The sequence below is a fragment of the Felis catus genome, chromosome A2 (genome assembly GCF_018350175.1).
Source record: "Felis catus isolate Fca126 chromosome A2, F.catus_Fca126_mat1.0, whole genome shotgun sequence".
NCBI lineage: Eukaryota > Metazoa > Chordata > Mammalia > Carnivora > Felidae > Felis > Felis catus.
The window spans coordinates 123,034,817-123,052,887 of record NC_058369.1 but is presented as its reverse complement, the minus strand read 5'-3'; the positions used below and the strand labels follow the sequence as shown (position 1 = coordinate 123,052,887).

The following is an 18,071-nucleotide window of genomic DNA, read 5'->3' as shown; positions in this document are numbered from 1 at the left end:
CCAATCCAGGATATGTGCGTAGGAATGGCCAAATGGGGTGGGCTTCAAAAATGTATCTGCTCCTTTTCGCTATAGACTTACACTCTTGAGAACATGGAAATACAAAGCCTTTTACTTACACATGGTCCTAGGATCAATGAATCACGGTGAATCAGAGCAGTTACCTCTTTTGGTTACACACATCTATTTCAAACCAATGTATTTTTATATACTTTTGGGTTTAGTGAATATCTTTATGCTTTTTAAGGAGCAGTGTATAATAGATATCCTCATGGTAGATTATAAAAGAACAGGTGACATGCTACTACTCCTATACATTTTTGTGTTTTTAAAATTCACATTTGTAGTATCAAAACAGCAAGTGAAATATATATATGTATATTACATATAAGATACATAAACTTTTGTAAATATATGTATATACAGTATATGTATGTTGTGTATATATGCGATATTATCTAAATATTGTGATGTAAAATTGGTGGGTTTAAAATAATTAAGTTGTGTTATACTAAAGAAAACTGAAGTCAATTCATGCTTTTTTTTTTTACATAGCCATTTAGATTCCAGTTTCTTACCAAATAGCCACATACTAGAAATGTCAAATGAAAGTATATTATGTACTCTTTGGTAATGACAAAATTAATCTTTTTAAACAACTTTCCCCTTGGAACTACTGGTATATAAGCTTTCATCGTTTCACTCTATCTTCTAGACATTTCGTTACACTCTTAATGTACCATTGTATTTTTAAAGGAATCCATTTTGACAGAAAGGATTATAATTTTGGAACTGTGGAAAATGTAATCTTTTCCCTTAATACTGATGTTTAGGATTTAAAAATAACTTCATAGTACTCATGAAATAAATATTTATCTGTTTTCCCCCTAGAAAAATTAGATTCTGTCAGATTCTACACAGATTAGACAAACACAAGTAACAATGCATTTGTCTAAAGAAACTCTATTAACATTATAAAAATTCTTTAAAATAACAGCTTCCTTTGAAATAATGCCAGGAGCTAGCAAGTGTCTACATTGTTAATGCCACTTCTTTTCTAGACACACACATTCTAGGAGAACCATTAAAAAAGCAATATCAACCAAGTATCGAAGCTTCCTCTTTGTATTTATTCTTAACATTCTCCACAGAAGGGCACCAATCTTCAAGTGATGACATCTGTATCTTCGTCAGAATTAGCCCTCTATAATACATGCTATCTTTATCTTATATTCTGGAACCATAGTGAAAGCTTGAGAAAAAATACTTTTCTTTCACTTATTTTGAAACTTATATTCCTTTTCCTAAACTAATAAAATTGACAAAAACATAAAACAGTCATAATGTTTCAGGTATAAAATTCCAGCCTCATTTAACTTTCTGTGAAGGACTTTCTTGGTCTCTGTGGTCAGTCTCTGGTCTCTTTTGGCTTCAAAAATAGCAGATTCAAAGATAGACAGAAACAAAACTCTTGTGTACAGGCAACTCTACCCTCACCTGCACCAAAGAGTGGTCGGGGCTGCTGGTGCCTGACGTTTACTTACCTCTTCAGAGTGGGCCAGGCTCTGTAGCGGTTGGAGAATTGAATGTTTTCATTGTTTCCTTAGATGTTAAACTACTAAGTTCTTAATACAGAGAGTAACTGCAGTAAAATACCTTGGGCAGTGTGGTACAGAAGAGAGCGAGTTATTCACAAATTTTAAGTTTGGAAAGAAAGACCATGCATGCTGTATGAAGTGGGAAAGAAGGCAGAAAAGTTACAGAATAAAAGTTTAATACCATCATTGTTCTCAGTTTATAGCACAGATGCCATGGATCAAAAAGAAAGAAAAAAAAATGGGCAAGTGTTAGAGCTAAGAACCACCATCTTTTGTATGTATTCTGTGTATTTAGATCAAATGAGTGAATTTTGACAGATCATCATGTAGGTATAGGCAGGGTTTCAGGAAGTTATAGTCCTATAAATTACTTACACACTTACTCTTGTCTGTTTATCTCTCCATCCATCCATCCATCCATCCACCCGTCGTCCATCCATCTACCCATCTGTCTTAGCAGAGCTATCGCATTAGTATTATATGCAGTGAAAGTAACTTAGAACAATCATACTATAATCCTATCACTTATCATTTGGGGCAAGGAGAAAGCAGGTAATATATACTTTTGGATATTTAGTGATAACCATTTAAAATAACACTTATGACCTAAAACAGTGAAATCTGTACCTGGATAAATTCTAACAGCTGTATTTAAAATAATGTTTGTTTGTTTGTTTGTTTGTTTGGTTGGTTTTTAGCATTTCTTCATTATTAAAAAACAAAACAAAACCAGGACCCACTTATAAGCCCCACAGAAATTCTACTAGACATTTAAAATTGGGTTACGTTTTACCACACTTGTTCTTTCCGTTGCTTACTGTATCATTTTGTCATTTTTGTAGAAAGTCGACTCCATAGGGAGGCAGCTATGGTAGAGTTTCTGGAACCTGAAAATGTGGTTTGAATCCCAACTCTCTTCTCAGCCAACTCAGCTTATTTCATTAAGCTTGGATGATAGTTGAATCAGGCTGTAAAAAATCAAACCCAAGAAAAATGAAAAAGAAAAGTGTTTACAGTTGTTTTTCAAGCCTGGTGCCAGATTCCTGTGAGGGCTGCCTCATAGATGATCTAGGAATAAACATTATGACAGATAAACGTATTTTTAGAGTCGAACCATGTTACATCGAAATTTAAGCCTCTTCTGAAAACAATTATCTTTACAACAAGTGGCTTCATACAGCATCTCCACTTACCTGTAGGAGGAGTAGCGTGGGAAGGGTGGAATAAACAGGACCACACTGTTTTACATTTCCAGCTCCTTTTTCTCCAAATGAAGTTGCTGAAACATTCTTTGTTATTAATTTCTGTAGAGTAAGTATGTTTTTATGAGTTCATACAGCATGTCTTCAGGATTCAGAGTCTCTGTGGCTACTCTTTTGTGAGACATAAGAAAAGTCTTTGGTTAAGGGGTGGGTGGACGGATGGCACTTACTTAGATATTTTCTTGAATCATCCCAAGTTAGGTGAAGATATTTTCCATTTCAGTTTATCAATCATTAAAAGGTGGGTGGGTTTAACTGCTCTTCATGGCCTCCAAAAAGCCAACATAGATTTGTAATCAATGGAATTCAGAGACCCTGTAACAAAAAATAATCCTTTATCTCAGTTAAATACAGAGTGGTCACTTACATCTTGTCTCCAGGACCTTATTTTCATAATACTCTGTAGTCTTACCCAATTTTAGCTTAAAATGCTTATCCAATTTTAGTTTAAATTGAAAACAAAGACACAAAACCAAACCACAACAAAGCAAATATAAGGCACTCAAATTTCAGGGGAGGAAGTGTGGAGTGAGTGAGGAGCAAGCCTGATTTCCAGACCATGTCAAAGCTGCCCACACAGCAGGTGTCCCTTCTCTGGGAGATGAGTCTACATAATGGGGCAATTTCTTCAAAGGAAATATTTTTTAAAATATTTTTAAAATATTTAAAAAATGTTTATTATTTTGAGAGAGAGAGAGAGCAGGGAAGGAGTAGAGAGAAAGGGAAACAGAGAATCCCAAGCAGGCTGCACACTGTCAGCGCAGAGCCCAAAGTGGAGCTCAATCTCATGAACCGTGAGATCGTGACTTGAGCCAAAATCAAGAGTCAGATGCTTAACTGACAGAGCCACTCAGGCACCCCAGGAAATATACATTTTTGACATATCACACCTTGCTATTGAATAAAATATAAAATAACCGGATTTATGATTTTCTTTTTAGTTTTTACTTCATGCTATGAAAGTCCAGATTTCCAAAAAGGTGGAAAATCTTACTCATCACTATGCTTCTGCATCTATTCCATCCACCTGATGCTTATTTAATTCACTTTCAATTAAAAAATGATAATTTGTTGGGGTTCCTGGGTGGCTCAGTCGTTTAAGTGTCCAACTCTTGATTTCAGCTCAGGTCGTGATCTCACAGTTCGTGAGTTCGAGCTTCACATTGGGCTCTGCACTGATAGTGCAGGCCTGCTTGGGATTCTTTTTCTGTCTCTCCTCCCCCCTCCCCTGATCATGCTCTCTCTCAAAATAAAAAAACTTAAAAAAAAAAAAAACCACAATAATTGGTTGAGCATGTGCTATATGTCAGGCATTGTACTATATGCAAAAAGAGTTACAAAGATAAATGATGTATTCTCTGCCATCAAGGAGTCTATCATCTGGGTAGAACATCTTCTTGCAGATAGCTATGATATGAAGGACCTTACAGTAAGTGCCCTAAAAGATTCATAAATAGAAACTACTTTAGAGAGAGCATGTGTTCAGGAAGGCTATGACAGTCATTCAGGTCACAGACCCAGCTACAGAGCATATGTCTCTTTTTCTTTTACTGTTGGCTGTACTTAATGAACACAGGTGCAGCTTAAACCCACATTTCCTTTATTTACCCCTCTCCTCCATCCCTGTGGAGGGGAGGGGTAAATAAAGACTGTGGAGGGGAGGATGCAGATTTACAGCCAGCCACTTCTCATCTCATTCATAAGCAATGAATAGAAAAGGAGAAAGGTCTTCTGTCAAAGGCCTGTGGGTTCCACTTAGACCCTAGATGGACTTCTTTCCATCTCTGGAACCCAGCAGACTGGACATCTGGCCACTGCTAACCCAGGCTGCATGAAATAAGATGTGCATCACTTCCCTGTTGGTTAATTGAGGCTCACTGGGTATAACAGGTGTCCTAGTCCCCAGCTGTCTGTCCCTAGCATTCTTCCAACCAATTGATCATTCATTAAAAACTCAAACTTATATCATCATTATAAAATTTGGTTTTGTATTTAAGGACCTGGGGACATCTCCTAAGATGGTTAGTGCTATGATGACTGTCTAAAAGGAGGCTCATTACATATGACCCCCAAACTGATAATGGCAGGGCCAGAGCCCTAAGGAGGGGTCCTGTCTTGCAACTTACACACAGAACAAATTGTGCATAGATAATTAGAATCAAGGGGGAAATTTTCAGTCCTTTTTTCCACCCCTTTCCTCTGGCAGGTTGCAGGGAGGCAACTGGCAACTTCCCTCACTGACAGTGCTAGCTAGTATCAGAGTAAACTGATTGGCCAGAAGTATTTCTCCCAAATAAGTGAAGGTGCTAATGGAAGGTAAACATACAATGGACCAGAATGAAGAAAGAGGAATAACAGCAGTGCTAGATCAACGGCCCCTGGAAAATGGAGAGTTGATAGTAATTACAATAGATCAGATAGGGCTCTCCTATTTCTTGACTAGTTTGCTGTCTAATTTCAACTAAGTCTTATTTAGGAGAGTATCTCAGTCTTTAAAGTTGAATAGGAAATGTTCCTTACCCACTGTTGACTCCTGACATTTCTGTAGGTGGTGGTGTTATCCATAAAGCCTAAGCCACTGTACTCCTCTCCCACCTGGAGTCCTGCACAGGAGAGAACCCTGTCTAACTACAAGGCATAGTGGCTGGCAGACCATGCACCACTTAGGGGAAGCAATAACATAATGGTTTTGGTTTGTCTGCTTGCTTTTTAGAGTTTCCTTTCAAGCCCAGTGAGGTTGCATAGGGGTAGGGTATGCCAAATGAAAAAAAAAAGTCCAGCATTGTCTGTTTCCATTAATTTAGTCCTGTTTCCATCTTTGTCTTCTTCCTCCACCACCTCACTCTCGGCCCAGTAGAGAAGTCAGTTGATTTGCCCATCTGCACAATGATTTCAGCTGGGACCCGTCTTGTTTTGAATCTTTTCTGGGAAGGTTCTAAGGGTAGGGCAAAAATTCTGAGAGGGGAACATTGCTTTTGGTATGGAAATGGCTGGGATTCAGTGAATCTGATTCCTTTCAGTCCCACTGACCCCTGAAGCATATTAGCCAAACAAGGCAGTCCCTGTCATCTTGGTCAAAAATAAAGTATCTTAGATCCATATTGAGGGAACCAAATGTTTGATAGTCAAGTTTAAAGTAACTGGTAAGATTTTGAATGTAACCAGTGTTTAAAATTCTCCACTGAGAGTTTCCCTTTATGAACAGAACAAACTGTACTACAAAGGAGACAGCAATGACTAGTATGGAAATGTTTAATTGATACTTCTCTCTCTCTCTCTCTCTCTCTTTTTTTTTTTTTTTTTTGTTGTTGTTGTTGTTGTTGTTGTTGTTCCTTAGATTTTTCTTCTCCTCAGACATGGAGGGTGGAGAAGGTGGGGGAGGGGGGAAAGGCAGCATTGACACTTTTCTTTTTCTTTTTCTTTTTTTCAGATTCAGAAGAGTAAAACACACCTCACATACAATTAAAGAGGCTGCCATGTCTTGCATCATTTTAGCTGAGCTTCTTCATTCTCCTTCTCCTTCACAAAGACCCATATCTGGGGAAGGTGTACAACTTTCAGAAACAAGTCCCCCACACTTGGCCTTGCCTCATGCCATCTTCCAAGAGATGGCTCTCTGGGAGCTGGTGTGAGGTCTAAGAACTCTGGGGAAATCCTCCCCCAGGCAAATAAAACAACTCGAGATTTTTGCACAAACAGAAACAAAACATGAAGGGACTTCCTCAGAATTCTTTGCCAATGCCCTGGCTGGCTTTCAAGGCACCTGTCTGGCCTGGATGGACATCCTGGATATGCTGAGGGAGGTCTGAAAAAGTCACATGCACAGTAATCGCCATTTTATTACTGTCGATGCTGTTACTTTAAATTGTTATTTTTGTACTGGCTGCTGATGGTGGAGACAGCCGTGCTGGCCCTCCATCACAGCTAAGATGATGATTCCAGTCTCTGGTTGTTCCTTTCCTGAGTCAGGAACATTCTTTTTCTCCAACTTTCTTTCATACTTAAAAATTGTTCTTATGCTCGTCTTTCCATTTATATATGAGATTCTTTTTTTAAAAGAGATTATACTATAGGACTCTTTATTTGTAAGTACTTTATTTATCTTTGCATTCATTAATATAAACCTGAATGTTTCAGCTAATGACCATACTGTTTAGGTTGGAAACATATTGCTTTCATTGGTTATCATCCATAACTAAGTGCTTACTGAAATTTTTACCACTGGCTGGCCCTCTTCTTTTGCATATTTATGGTTTCACTTGATCACTCTTCTTTCTATTCAGGGAAGTGCTAAGGGAATTAGTATCAGGGAAATATGTCAGATAATTCTTCTCATTTTAGTGAGTCTTTAAAAATATCACACAAGAGACAATTTAGCACAAATCAAAAGTAAGAATCATGGACATAGATAGCATGGAAAAAGGATAAAGATACACTTCCTGAATCCAGGTCGAAATGGAATCCAGTGGAGTATAAGTGAAGTGTAATGTTGTGGGTCTAAATGCTTTGATTTGGATAAAACTGATGCTTAAAAATGGTTATGGTTCACAAAGGAATCTTTGAGTCCTTCCCAAGGGGAAACTCCATGAACATACTGGTGATAGAGTGGGATTAGTAATAGGAAGAGAAAGAGCTAGATGGTAGGCTTAGGCGTATTCCCCATTGCAGATTTAATTTCTACATTAAAAACACCAAAACATTTTAAAAATCTATTCCTAAGGCAAAATGTTGCGATTTCTTCAGACAGAAAGGAGACCCTGTATGTAGTCTACAGAGCCTCTTGCCTCTCTGAAATATTACCCAACAGAACGATCTGAATAGAATGACAGTTGTGTACTGACATTTAAACAGAGTTCTTTGGTCAGCTTTACATTTTGCATTGTAATAACACATATTTTTCTGTAGTTCCCTCTGCTTTCCTAACAGTGACCACAGTAAATAATGTGGTCACAAATCCAAAGCAGAGGCCTGACAGGTCAAGTAATTGAGTAAATCAAGCCATATAATATGTTCTTGCGATCAATGGCAGTTGGCAGTAAGTGAGGCAGTAAGGACAGGAGGGACTGTGAGGAATTGGAGTCATTTGTATGTTGAGGTGTGTGCTGTTGAAAGGGGGCAATTATTAGTCAGCTACAGGATTAGTGTTGCGTAGGAATGGGGATCCTAGATACTTTGGATTTTGTGTAAACTTTCTCCAAATTTTCAAATATTGGCAATGAGTTCAGAAATTTCCAAAGACTATGTGGGTCCAAAAAAGCATGCCTGTGACCTGCATTCAGTCCATGGGACATCAGTTTGCAAACTATGCTCTTTGAGGTGATATGGTTTTGTATAGGACTGAAATACAACCAACCAGTGCATGTCCAATCTTTCATCTTGGAGCCTTTTACCTCATTTCTATTCTGTATTTTTGTATGTAGAGCTTTGCAGCCAGTCAAAATAGAAAGCTTACAATTTCCTTTTTATACTCTTAACAAGTAAGAATAAACAATATCTGAGAAAGAAACAGGAATATAGCCATTTTTTCTAGCACCTATAGAGATGGAAATGTTTTTCATTTGCCTTGAGTCATTAATTAGCTAAAAAAGAATGGGAAGAGAATTGCTTTCAGTAGAGAATTCTGCTTGGAATTTGCTGTGTGGAAAAACAAAGCTCCATGTAACTCATTTTTAAATCCAGAAAAAGTATTTTGAAGGGACATTGAGTAAAAATGCAAAATTATTCTACTTTTTAAAAATAAAAATATATGTATTATTGTGGTATAAATTGATACTGGAGTAGATAAAACATTGATAAAACAAGTCAGTATTTCCAAAGCTCTAGCTCATTCTCTGTGGTGTTTTTGTTCTCTTGAAACAACTTCCAAAAGAACAGTGATAAGGGACACACATTCTTCCATTGCATGGAGTACGGCATCTTAGTGTTAGGCTGTCACGTAGAAAGCAAGGGCTTACACACCTGAATTGACCAGTGTGTGGAGAAAGCAGTAGGGACATTTCCACCATGGACAAAACACAATTTCTACATATCCCTGGGCGGAACACTTTCCAGTGCAGGTGGCCCTAACGTTTGGGTCCCTGTGTCACCAAATTGTCTACATCCAGGTTTTGATGATGTGGTATGTTTTGATGGCATAATGATCCATCCATAGGGAGATCTTTGTTCCATCCTTTATTCACTCCAACCTTTCTTAGGTTATGAGCCCTAATAACTTATGGCAGCAGGCAAGAGACTCATTTCTAACCCATTAAATTCAAATGGATTTTCTTCCATTATCCATTTCATTCTTGGAGCTTTTAAAAACTATTGAAAACATCTGACAGGATCCCATTGAGGACCTGATATACATAAACAGTAAAATAGTATCTAAACACCTAAGAGCCAAAGAACAATGGAGTGTACCTGTTTATTTCATTTGCTGAATTAAAGCCATTGTATTATATTTTCCACTTGGAACCACGCCTTTAGTAAATTTGAAAAGCGAAAAGTAAAGAGCAACATTATTACAGGACGTGAGACAGAATGTAGACAAAAAGATGGAGACCAATTTTATAATCCATAGTTTGGGAGTAAGAATACTGGTCTTTTAGTATCACTTCTGTTATGGATCACTTTTGTTTAGATAGATAGATAGATAGATAGATAGATAGATAGATAGATAGATAGAATATATATTTTCTTCTATTCTTAACCATTGGGCAGAGACTTATATGTTAAAAATGATTTCATAATGTCCCCCATGGAGTATGGGGGAAAACAAGAAAAAAAAAAGCACTAAATCTTTTTCTCATAATGAGATAGAGAAGATTCTGAGATTAAAGCCTATGTGTGCAGTATTATGTCCCAAATAAAGGGGATTTAAAGAATCCAGGCAACGTTGTTTTTTTCCAGTTGGAAACTTTGTTCTGATTCTGAGATTCCCACATATCCCATCAGGAGTTGCAGCAGCAGGGGGGGTCCCCCACAGGGCCCGGCACACAGTCAGCTTTCAAGAAGTGCATACACAACTGTCCCGCTGCATTCCACCCTCCACCTGTGAGTGCAAACAAAGCTCAGATTTACCTGAACATTTATTCAGCAGCTCCTATATACCAAGCATATCACTAAAGGCTTAATTTCTAAGTATATGCAAACATAACCTAGAGACACAAATAGCTTATCATAAGGGATAGGAAATTGCAAGTAGTTTGGGGGAAATTGTCAGAGCCAAATTTGTGAAAAAATAAAAAATGAAAACTTCTCTATGGCTCTAGGATTTAAGAAAAATAAAACAAAACAGGATTTCTCTGAAATTGTTCTTTTAAAAGGGATGATGACACCAATCTATATGAAATACCAGTGGATTTATATTTATAATCCAAGTTGAAATATTTAAAACCCAAAATAGACTCTCTGGGAGCAAACAGGAGATCCTGTATGTGCAGGGTGGGGAATCTTTGCCCAGTTTTGCTCTGCCGATATTACGGTTGGTACAGCATTGAACCACATAAAGTTGGACATTAAGGAACATAATGGTGCGATAACGATGTTATATTGGATCTTATGTATGAATAAATGGAAAGTAATACTTGTGATTCATCAGCAGTGCTCCATCGTTAAAGGCCTCATTATCACTTAGAAAATGAACTTAATGAAAAAAATGTAATGAACAACACAATATTTCTACGAAACATCCCTCTGAGAACCAGGGACACATTACCTGCCAAGACCAGATTTCAGTTGTTTAAGATTTCCTCTTGTCAAGACACTGAGCATTGAGGTGACACTAGAATTAGAATGGTAACAGAGCCACCTAGGACATTTGACAGAGTTAAGTTAATTTGGCTTCAGAGAGGTTAGAAAAATGGGAAGTAGTCCTCTGGGTATTCTCATTAGACATTTGTAAAAGACTAGGTCCTTTCCCAGGAAAGGCTGCATAATCAAGAATTGTTCATTGAAAGAACACCTTGTTTTTACACTAAACAAGAGTGGGTACACGGTGGAAGGTCTGGACTGGAAAATTCATGAACGTCAGTTTAAACCTTCTTAGTTCCTGGTTATTTTAACTAATCCCCACCACCATCTCACCCATTTTCCATTGAAATATTTCAGATGTATTTGAGATGAATTTACCTTTATTCTGGTTTCTGTTCCCAAGTGGAAGTGACTCAACGCTGGCGAAGGCTGGCTTCACTAAACGAACTTGGTGCCAGCCCACATTGCTTTCCACTGAGCCAGAAGAAGCAGGGGGTGGTGTGTGGGCCCTTTCAGCTCACTCAAGGCACACTTACTCACCCTCCCTTGGGAGGTAAATGCTGTCTGGAGCAGGCCATTCAGTACCATCATGGAGGCCCTCAGCGTTGGTCAGCTTCAGCCATGATCCCTGAACTTCACCCATGTATCTTCATAGGAGCTGGCTTCTGAACCTGCAGAAACATTTCTCTGTCAGGTTATGGTGCAGGATAATTCATTTAAAATAAAACCCATTAAAACCCAGTAGCTATGGATTGGCTTTTAAAAAGATTGCCCTGGAGGCACATTGTTGTATAGTCTTCGCTTCTCTGTCATGATCTATCTTGGGGTAGGTATCTGTATACTAATGTCCTTGTCTTTGAATGGCTATATGTGCGATAGTACCGAGATATAGTCACACACTGATATACTTAGATATATAGTAAAAATATACAGCCATAAGTATTGTCTAGTAACTGATTCTAGAGATAGAACTGTAGAATATACATTTTTCTTTTTTCTTGCTTTGATGATATTTTTATACAATTTTATATGCTGTACAAAATTTTTAAAAATATTTGCTATTTTCATTTGTAGAGCTCAGTTAGGTTTTTATCAGCTCCGGTGCCCACTGTACAGCCAGATTCCTCCCCCCTACCTAATTTAAGTGTCTTCTCCCTTTTTCATACCTTTCTGTTACCTTTCCCTTCTTTTCTTCCCTCATTTTTCTACCTTTCATAAATTCCTTATTTTGCCTCTGTCCAGGCAAGCCATTCTGCTTGTAGTATCTTTAAGCACAAGGAAACACAAAATAATGGTGTGTGTGTTGGGGGGGGGGGGGGGGGGGGGAAGGGGATAAACCCATCTTGTTCCAATGTAATTAACATGAGGAAATGTTGGGAGCCAAGGGTGGGGTAGGTAGGTGGGGAGTAGGGAATAGACTGGGGAAAGGAAGCAGGAAAAAGGAAATTCTCATGGGAAACCAGTTACCCAAAGCAAGGTGAACCACTTTGAGACTGATGTAATGCTGTTATCTTCCCTCAGTGTAGAGCACACTTTGCTCTCACAGGGTTTTTCTCCTTATGATGCCATGCCCTCACTGTGGGTCTGTAGATCTTCTCCTGATATGGGCACTGGCCATATGTGAATGCATAACTCAGCTCATCTCCTTAGCCTTAGATTTTGCTGCTGTTCAGCTGGATTTGTGGGAGATGTCTAGATTAATATCAAGAATGTCTAAAAAGACTCAAAAGAGGGAGGCACACAGAACCAAAACCCCAAACCTCCATCCAAATCATGCCAAATAAGTAGTTCTTTGGAGGGTTGAGGAAGAGATTTCTGGATATGTCCTGAGAATGCTCTTTCAGAAGGGAAGATGGTAACATGGACTTGTCTTTATTTTATGGCAGTGATAGAATGTACTTCCATAATGCAAAATATGTTTCTAGCAGATAAAATGCTGGTTGTGATTTGCATTTGTATATCGTAGGGCAAGAGAATGGTCATCCATTCTAAAGAAGAGTGTTTTGTTCCCTATGATGCTGGTTTGTACTAAAACAAACTATTCAAATGCCATAGCATCACATCTCCAAATGCAAAAATAATTCGTAAAGATTCATGTAAAACAGAAATGCTAAATTGCTCTCAATAAATTAAAGATGTGTTTATTGTAAATCTTTATTTCATGGATGAGGCCAACAGTCTGTCAATGTATAATTTCCCCCATCATCTAGTAATGAATAAGTACTTGTATGTTCTTCCGATTACCAAATAAAAACAATGAGTTCATCTCTCAGTTGGAATTTGAAAACTGAAATGCTGTTTTTTCTTTCTTTTAATGTTTTCTTGCTGTTGTCTGTGTTCTGTCCCAGATATGGGGTTGTCCAAACTCACTCAACCATCTGTCTCTTTTGTATCCTTCCGAACACCACATAACACCTAGGTACCAAGTGCCTTTGCCTGCCCATTGGAAGATATACACAGTGCATCACATCTCATAATCTTTTTTGAGAGGTGAGGTGGATGGTTATCAGAAGCTCCTCAGGGCATAAGAAATGTCAGCATTCATGGAATTAAGCTGGCTTCCATATGTTCAGCTTTCTTCTGGATATGATGGCATGGTTTTCCAATCCTGTGACGCCAGTTTTCAAATTCCAGACTTTTTTTCCCTTTTCTTTTCTCTTGAAAGGCCTACCTGGCAATATTTTCTTTTTCTGCAGCAGTGAACATCAGGAGCCTAAGGAATAGTCATTACCCCTGTTTGTGGGCATACTAGTGGTTTACATACAGGATGGCACTGAGCCTGCCTCCTTCAAACCAGCCACTAAGAGGGACTTTCCTGATGGCGAGGATATTACACAGACCCCCACCCTCTTATCTGGGCCACCTCTGTGTATTGTTCCTGCATAGTAACTCCACTGGATTATTACTTTAACAAAGGAGGCTGTGATGTTCATCCAAAGTGGCTGTGTTTGCTGTGCATTGAAACGTATTTTTCGATTTTTTTTTTCTGAAAGCAAACACAGACTTTACTCATTTTAAAAAATATAGAAAAGTATAATGAAATGAAATTCACTTGTAATGCCCTATCCAAAAATTATTCACTGTCACTTCCTTCCTCAATGCCTTCTGGTTTTTGCTATTGTGTTTTACCCAATCGAGGCCATGGAGTGCAGTATGTTTACTTTTGTATTATGGCTTGTTCACATAACATTGGATTATCAGCATTGTCCCATTTAAAAAACGCTCTTTGTTAATGTGATTTCAATGGCAACAGAATATTTCATTTCATGGCTTAGTCCAGTTTACTTAACCAACTCTCTGCTGTGGGACAATTAAGTTACCTGTTTTTATTTTATTTTATTTTATTTTATTTTATTTTATTTTATTTTATTTTATTTTATTTTATTTTATTTTTTTGGCAATTGTAAACAACGTGGCAATGGAGTTCTTTGTTCCTAGGCTTTATAGCATTTTTGAATATCTCCATTGGATGAATTCCTAGATGTATAGTTACTGGGTCAAGGGTTATGAACGTTTGTTTGACTAGTCATTTGCCTGCCCAATTCCAAGGCACATTCAAATATTAAAACAGCCGTATTTAAATAGCATACAGTGTTGCATATCTGAGTAGCTCTTGTGTTTGGGGGCATTGTTCTTTGTGATAAACAGAGATCAAGTTACAAAGAAGGCATTGTACTGATGGTGGTTGTAGGGGGGAGGAAGAGGGTTATTTAACTGTGACTGTGCAGCCCTAATTTATACGCTGTTGGAAGACAACTCTTTGGGAGGTATGGGTGGGTTGGAAGCAATGCAGCCTCCTTCAGTGATGCCACAGCCCTGAGCAGAACGTGGGCTTCTCTTGATGCTTTTGTCAAGGATGGGAAGAGGCAAAAATGGTGATCTATTCTGAGGCATCAGGCAACGGCTTGCTGCCCTCTGCCACACCCCGGGTGAAACACAGAGAAGGTGTTAGTGGATGTGCTTAGCAATAGAGATCAGAGGTTGTGCGTATCACAAAGGCAGATATTGTAAAATGCTAAAAGAAAGGGATTGAAAATGCCCTGTAGGTTGATAGACACTTTTCCTACTTCCGTTTTCAGCACCCACCTCTGCCTGTGGGATCCATCTGCTTGTGTTGTAACAACATTGCTGTTGTTGCACCATTACTAATGATGACACTTGATCTCAAGGGCTCTTAAAACACCCCTTCCCAGCGGGCTTGGCAGTGCTCACCCTATTTTGCAGAAGGGGAATTGTTTGTTCAACATCAAGCTGCCTATCACTGGGGTTTACTGCTAACCTCTTGTCCTGAGTCTTAGGTGTGTGTATCTGCCCCAAGGTTGGGTGTCACTTCCATCAGTGTCTTCTTCTCCAGACTCTTGATGAATTGGATTCGTTGCCCGTTAGCTGAACCAACGAAGGACATTAATTTGAAATATCTGAAAGCTATTCGTTTGTCAAAAGATCCTTCCAGTCACACAAGCTGCAGTGATGACATTTCTGCCCCGAGCTGACTGATTGGGTTGTTTACTCTTTGAACATTCACATGCCGTGGGTCAAGGACAGTGTAATCTGTGACCTTAAAATGCTTATCTTCCAAAGATGACATATTAGCTACTTTACACACACTCAAGCACACACCCCTTTCTTTCGAGCATAAACTAATAATAAACACTATATCACACTGCACAGTTTGCTAAGTACTTCCACGTGTGCACCGTTACTCCATCCCCACAATTATATCTTGAAATCGATGGTTTTAAGTTTTTAGCGATGAGGAACATAAAGCTTGGCGATGTCAGCCCTGATGTGGTTGATTATTCATGTTTTCATTTTACCTACTTCATTTATAAAATATTTTGGAATTCTAAAATCATTAATCAATTTGTTTTTAAGACATTAAGAAAGCAAACTAAAACCAGAGGCAAAAAGTAGCTAGTGTAGTTGGAGCAAACCAGGACAAATGTTAGTAAGCAGTCATGCAGGCTGAAGAGGCCTCCCCAGTTCCCAGCGTTATTTCATAAATTGGATCTGAGTTTCCTGGAAACCTAAATAAAAATGAAAAGAAGCCATTTACAAGATTCCCATCATCCTTGAGGAGAAAGCACACCAGTTGTTCAGAAGAAAGAACGCTTCGCCTGATGGCCGAAAGAAATATCTTCTATAGGTATTCACTGAGTGTGTGCTTCTCATTCCCGGCTGTAGAGTGGGCTCAGCTGGGAACTTGAAAATTGCCCAGGCCTGGGCTCCACCCCAGGCCGATTGAACAGTATTTCTGGGGGAAGTGCCTGGGTTTTAGCATATTTTCTTTATAACTCCCCAGGTGATCCTAATGTGTAGCCAGGATGGAAAAGCTCTGATAGAGTGAATTCTGAATCACTCACAGAGCGTCATTCCCAAGTAGATTTCTACGATAAATCCTAGAGTTATATGTGTCCCAAGGTGTTCTGCTGGCATGGAACAGTAGGGCACAATTTGGAAGCTGATCCGGACCTAGATCTTCCAGCTCAGTTTCTGGTGTTTTCTCTGGCAACTGGAGCAAAGGAGGGGTGGGGTTTTAGAAAATGAAACTTACATGAGTTGAGTATTATTCCCACAAATGGCACTGTGAGTAAAGTGATTGGTAAGTTTGGTGGCTGTGGGATGGAAAATGATTTCAGGAATACAACCCCAGTTTACGGGGAGCCAGTAGGGGGTTGACTCAGAACTTAACCACCCACAATAGTCCATGATGCCATCTAAAGGGTGGGAGAAATCACAAACAGGTTTATTTTATGTCTCCACATGCTACCTGTTTGTGACTTATGATTAGGAGAGATGTGGATGATTGCTCCCTTTTCCTGGTACATTGGGCATTTCATCCAGCAAACAGAAAAAATAACTCCATGTCTAGAGGGCTTGTGGTTCCACTTTTCCACTGACCCAAGGCTCCCAGAGGTCCCCATGTCACTCAGTGTCTGCAAAGACCATACCAAGGGGATGAAAAGCTGTCCCAAGGAAAAGCCACCAAACTGCAGGGTTTCAAAAAAATCACAGTGAGTCATTTTTCTTTTAATTGCACCAAGCATTTGTATGAAATCACCTAGTACTAGCGAATGTTTCTACAGGTAATAACACTGAAGGCTTGTCATTCAGTGCCTTGCAGGTTTTCAAGGGCTCGCATAGGCAACGTTATGTTTGATCTCGCAAGTTCACAAGAGTAGCCATGGAAAGCAGAGTGCCGTATTTTCCAGTAGTGAGACAACAACAAGGAAATTTCTATTGCAGAAAGTTTTCCAAGGCTGCGTGATGATCAGAATCACCTGGGGCAGTTGTGAAACTTCCAAGCCCTTCTGGAAATGCTGGCTCACCAGTGCTTGGTTGGGCCTGAAAATCTCGTTTTGTTTTTCCTTTTTGTTAAAATAATTGTTTAGGTTTTTCTTATCCTGAGTCAAATTTAGTATGACTGCACTTGAAGGGAGCCTGGATATTGAGTTAGTCAAAAAACAGCAAGAGTCACAGGGAAAAGTGTCTCTAGGTTTGAACTCTGAAGGATCTTGGCTTAAATATTGCCCCACTCAGTAGCTTTGTGCAAAAGCTTTTGTCTCCAAATTCCATAATTCCATAAAACAGGAATTATTTTATCATCAGAGAGTTACTATCAGAAAAGATAACTAATGTACATTTAATTATTTATAGCTAATATGGTACCTAGAACGTAGTAACCACTTGATGTGCAACAGCGACTATTATTAATGACCAAGCGGTCAAATTGTGAATTACCACTCTGAATAAAAAACCCGAACCCAGTCTCCATCCTAAAGCAATGGTTCTCACCTGAGGGCAGTTTTGCTCCTAGGGAACATTTGTCATTGTCAGGAGGCCATTTTTGAAGATCTCGATAGGGAGGTGCTACTGACACCTAGTGGTAGAGGCCAGGGATGCTGCTAAACCTCCTTCTAGGCACAGGACAGCCCACTCCTACAGCCTGGGTGTTGTGCCGCTGTTGTAAGCCCTACGGTAGAGGGGACGAGACAAGTAAGGTGTTTTGTGAGTGGAGGGATAAATGCTTTGAGTCATTGGTGCACCGGTGTAGATGCAGATCAGTGGGACACAGAGGCATTTCTGGTGGACCAGAAGTGGCTCTGGACAAGGTTAGAGGCATGGATTTGCATCCTGGTAGTACCCCTGATCAGAGCTGACTTGCTACGCACAGGCCCACCATTCTTTGCGTAGGATGCATTGTGAAGGGCACCCCCTGGAGTTGTGCAATGAGGCAGCCCTGGTCCTGACCCAGAGTTTCACTTTGGGCTTTTCACCTCGGGGTGTCTGCGACACCTCATGCTACCAGTGGTCATTAGACCCACCTGGGCAACTTGTTGATTTGCAGACATCTAGCTCCATTCCTTGGGTATTTCACTTTAGTAGGCTCGGGAAAGGGCCCTGGATGCCACATTTATAGAAATCACCTCAGGGAATTCTGAATCACCCTCAGAGCCAGGATTGGGCCCTCTGCATT

At 39.3% G+C, this 18,071-nt stretch overlaps 1 protein-coding gene across 7 annotated transcripts in view; it reads left to right on the top strand.

Annotated features, from left to right (window-relative positions):
- Positions 1 to 18,071, top strand: part of PDE1C (phosphodiesterase 1C) — a 510,042-nt gene that overhangs the window by 469,687 nt on the left and 22,284 nt on the right. Inside the window, exon 18 of one of the 7 annotated variants that reach the window (XM_019825664.3) lies at positions 6,291 to 9,726. The exons of the other annotated variants lie outside the window; for them this stretch is intronic. Within the exon in view, the coding sequence (XP_019681223.1) occupies positions 6,291 to 6,304 (14 nt within the window). The 3' untranslated portion in view covers positions 6,305 to 9,726. Of the gene's footprint in view, positions 1 to 6,290; positions 9,727 to 18,071 lie in introns of those variants that run through there. 7 annotated transcript variants of the gene reach the window in all.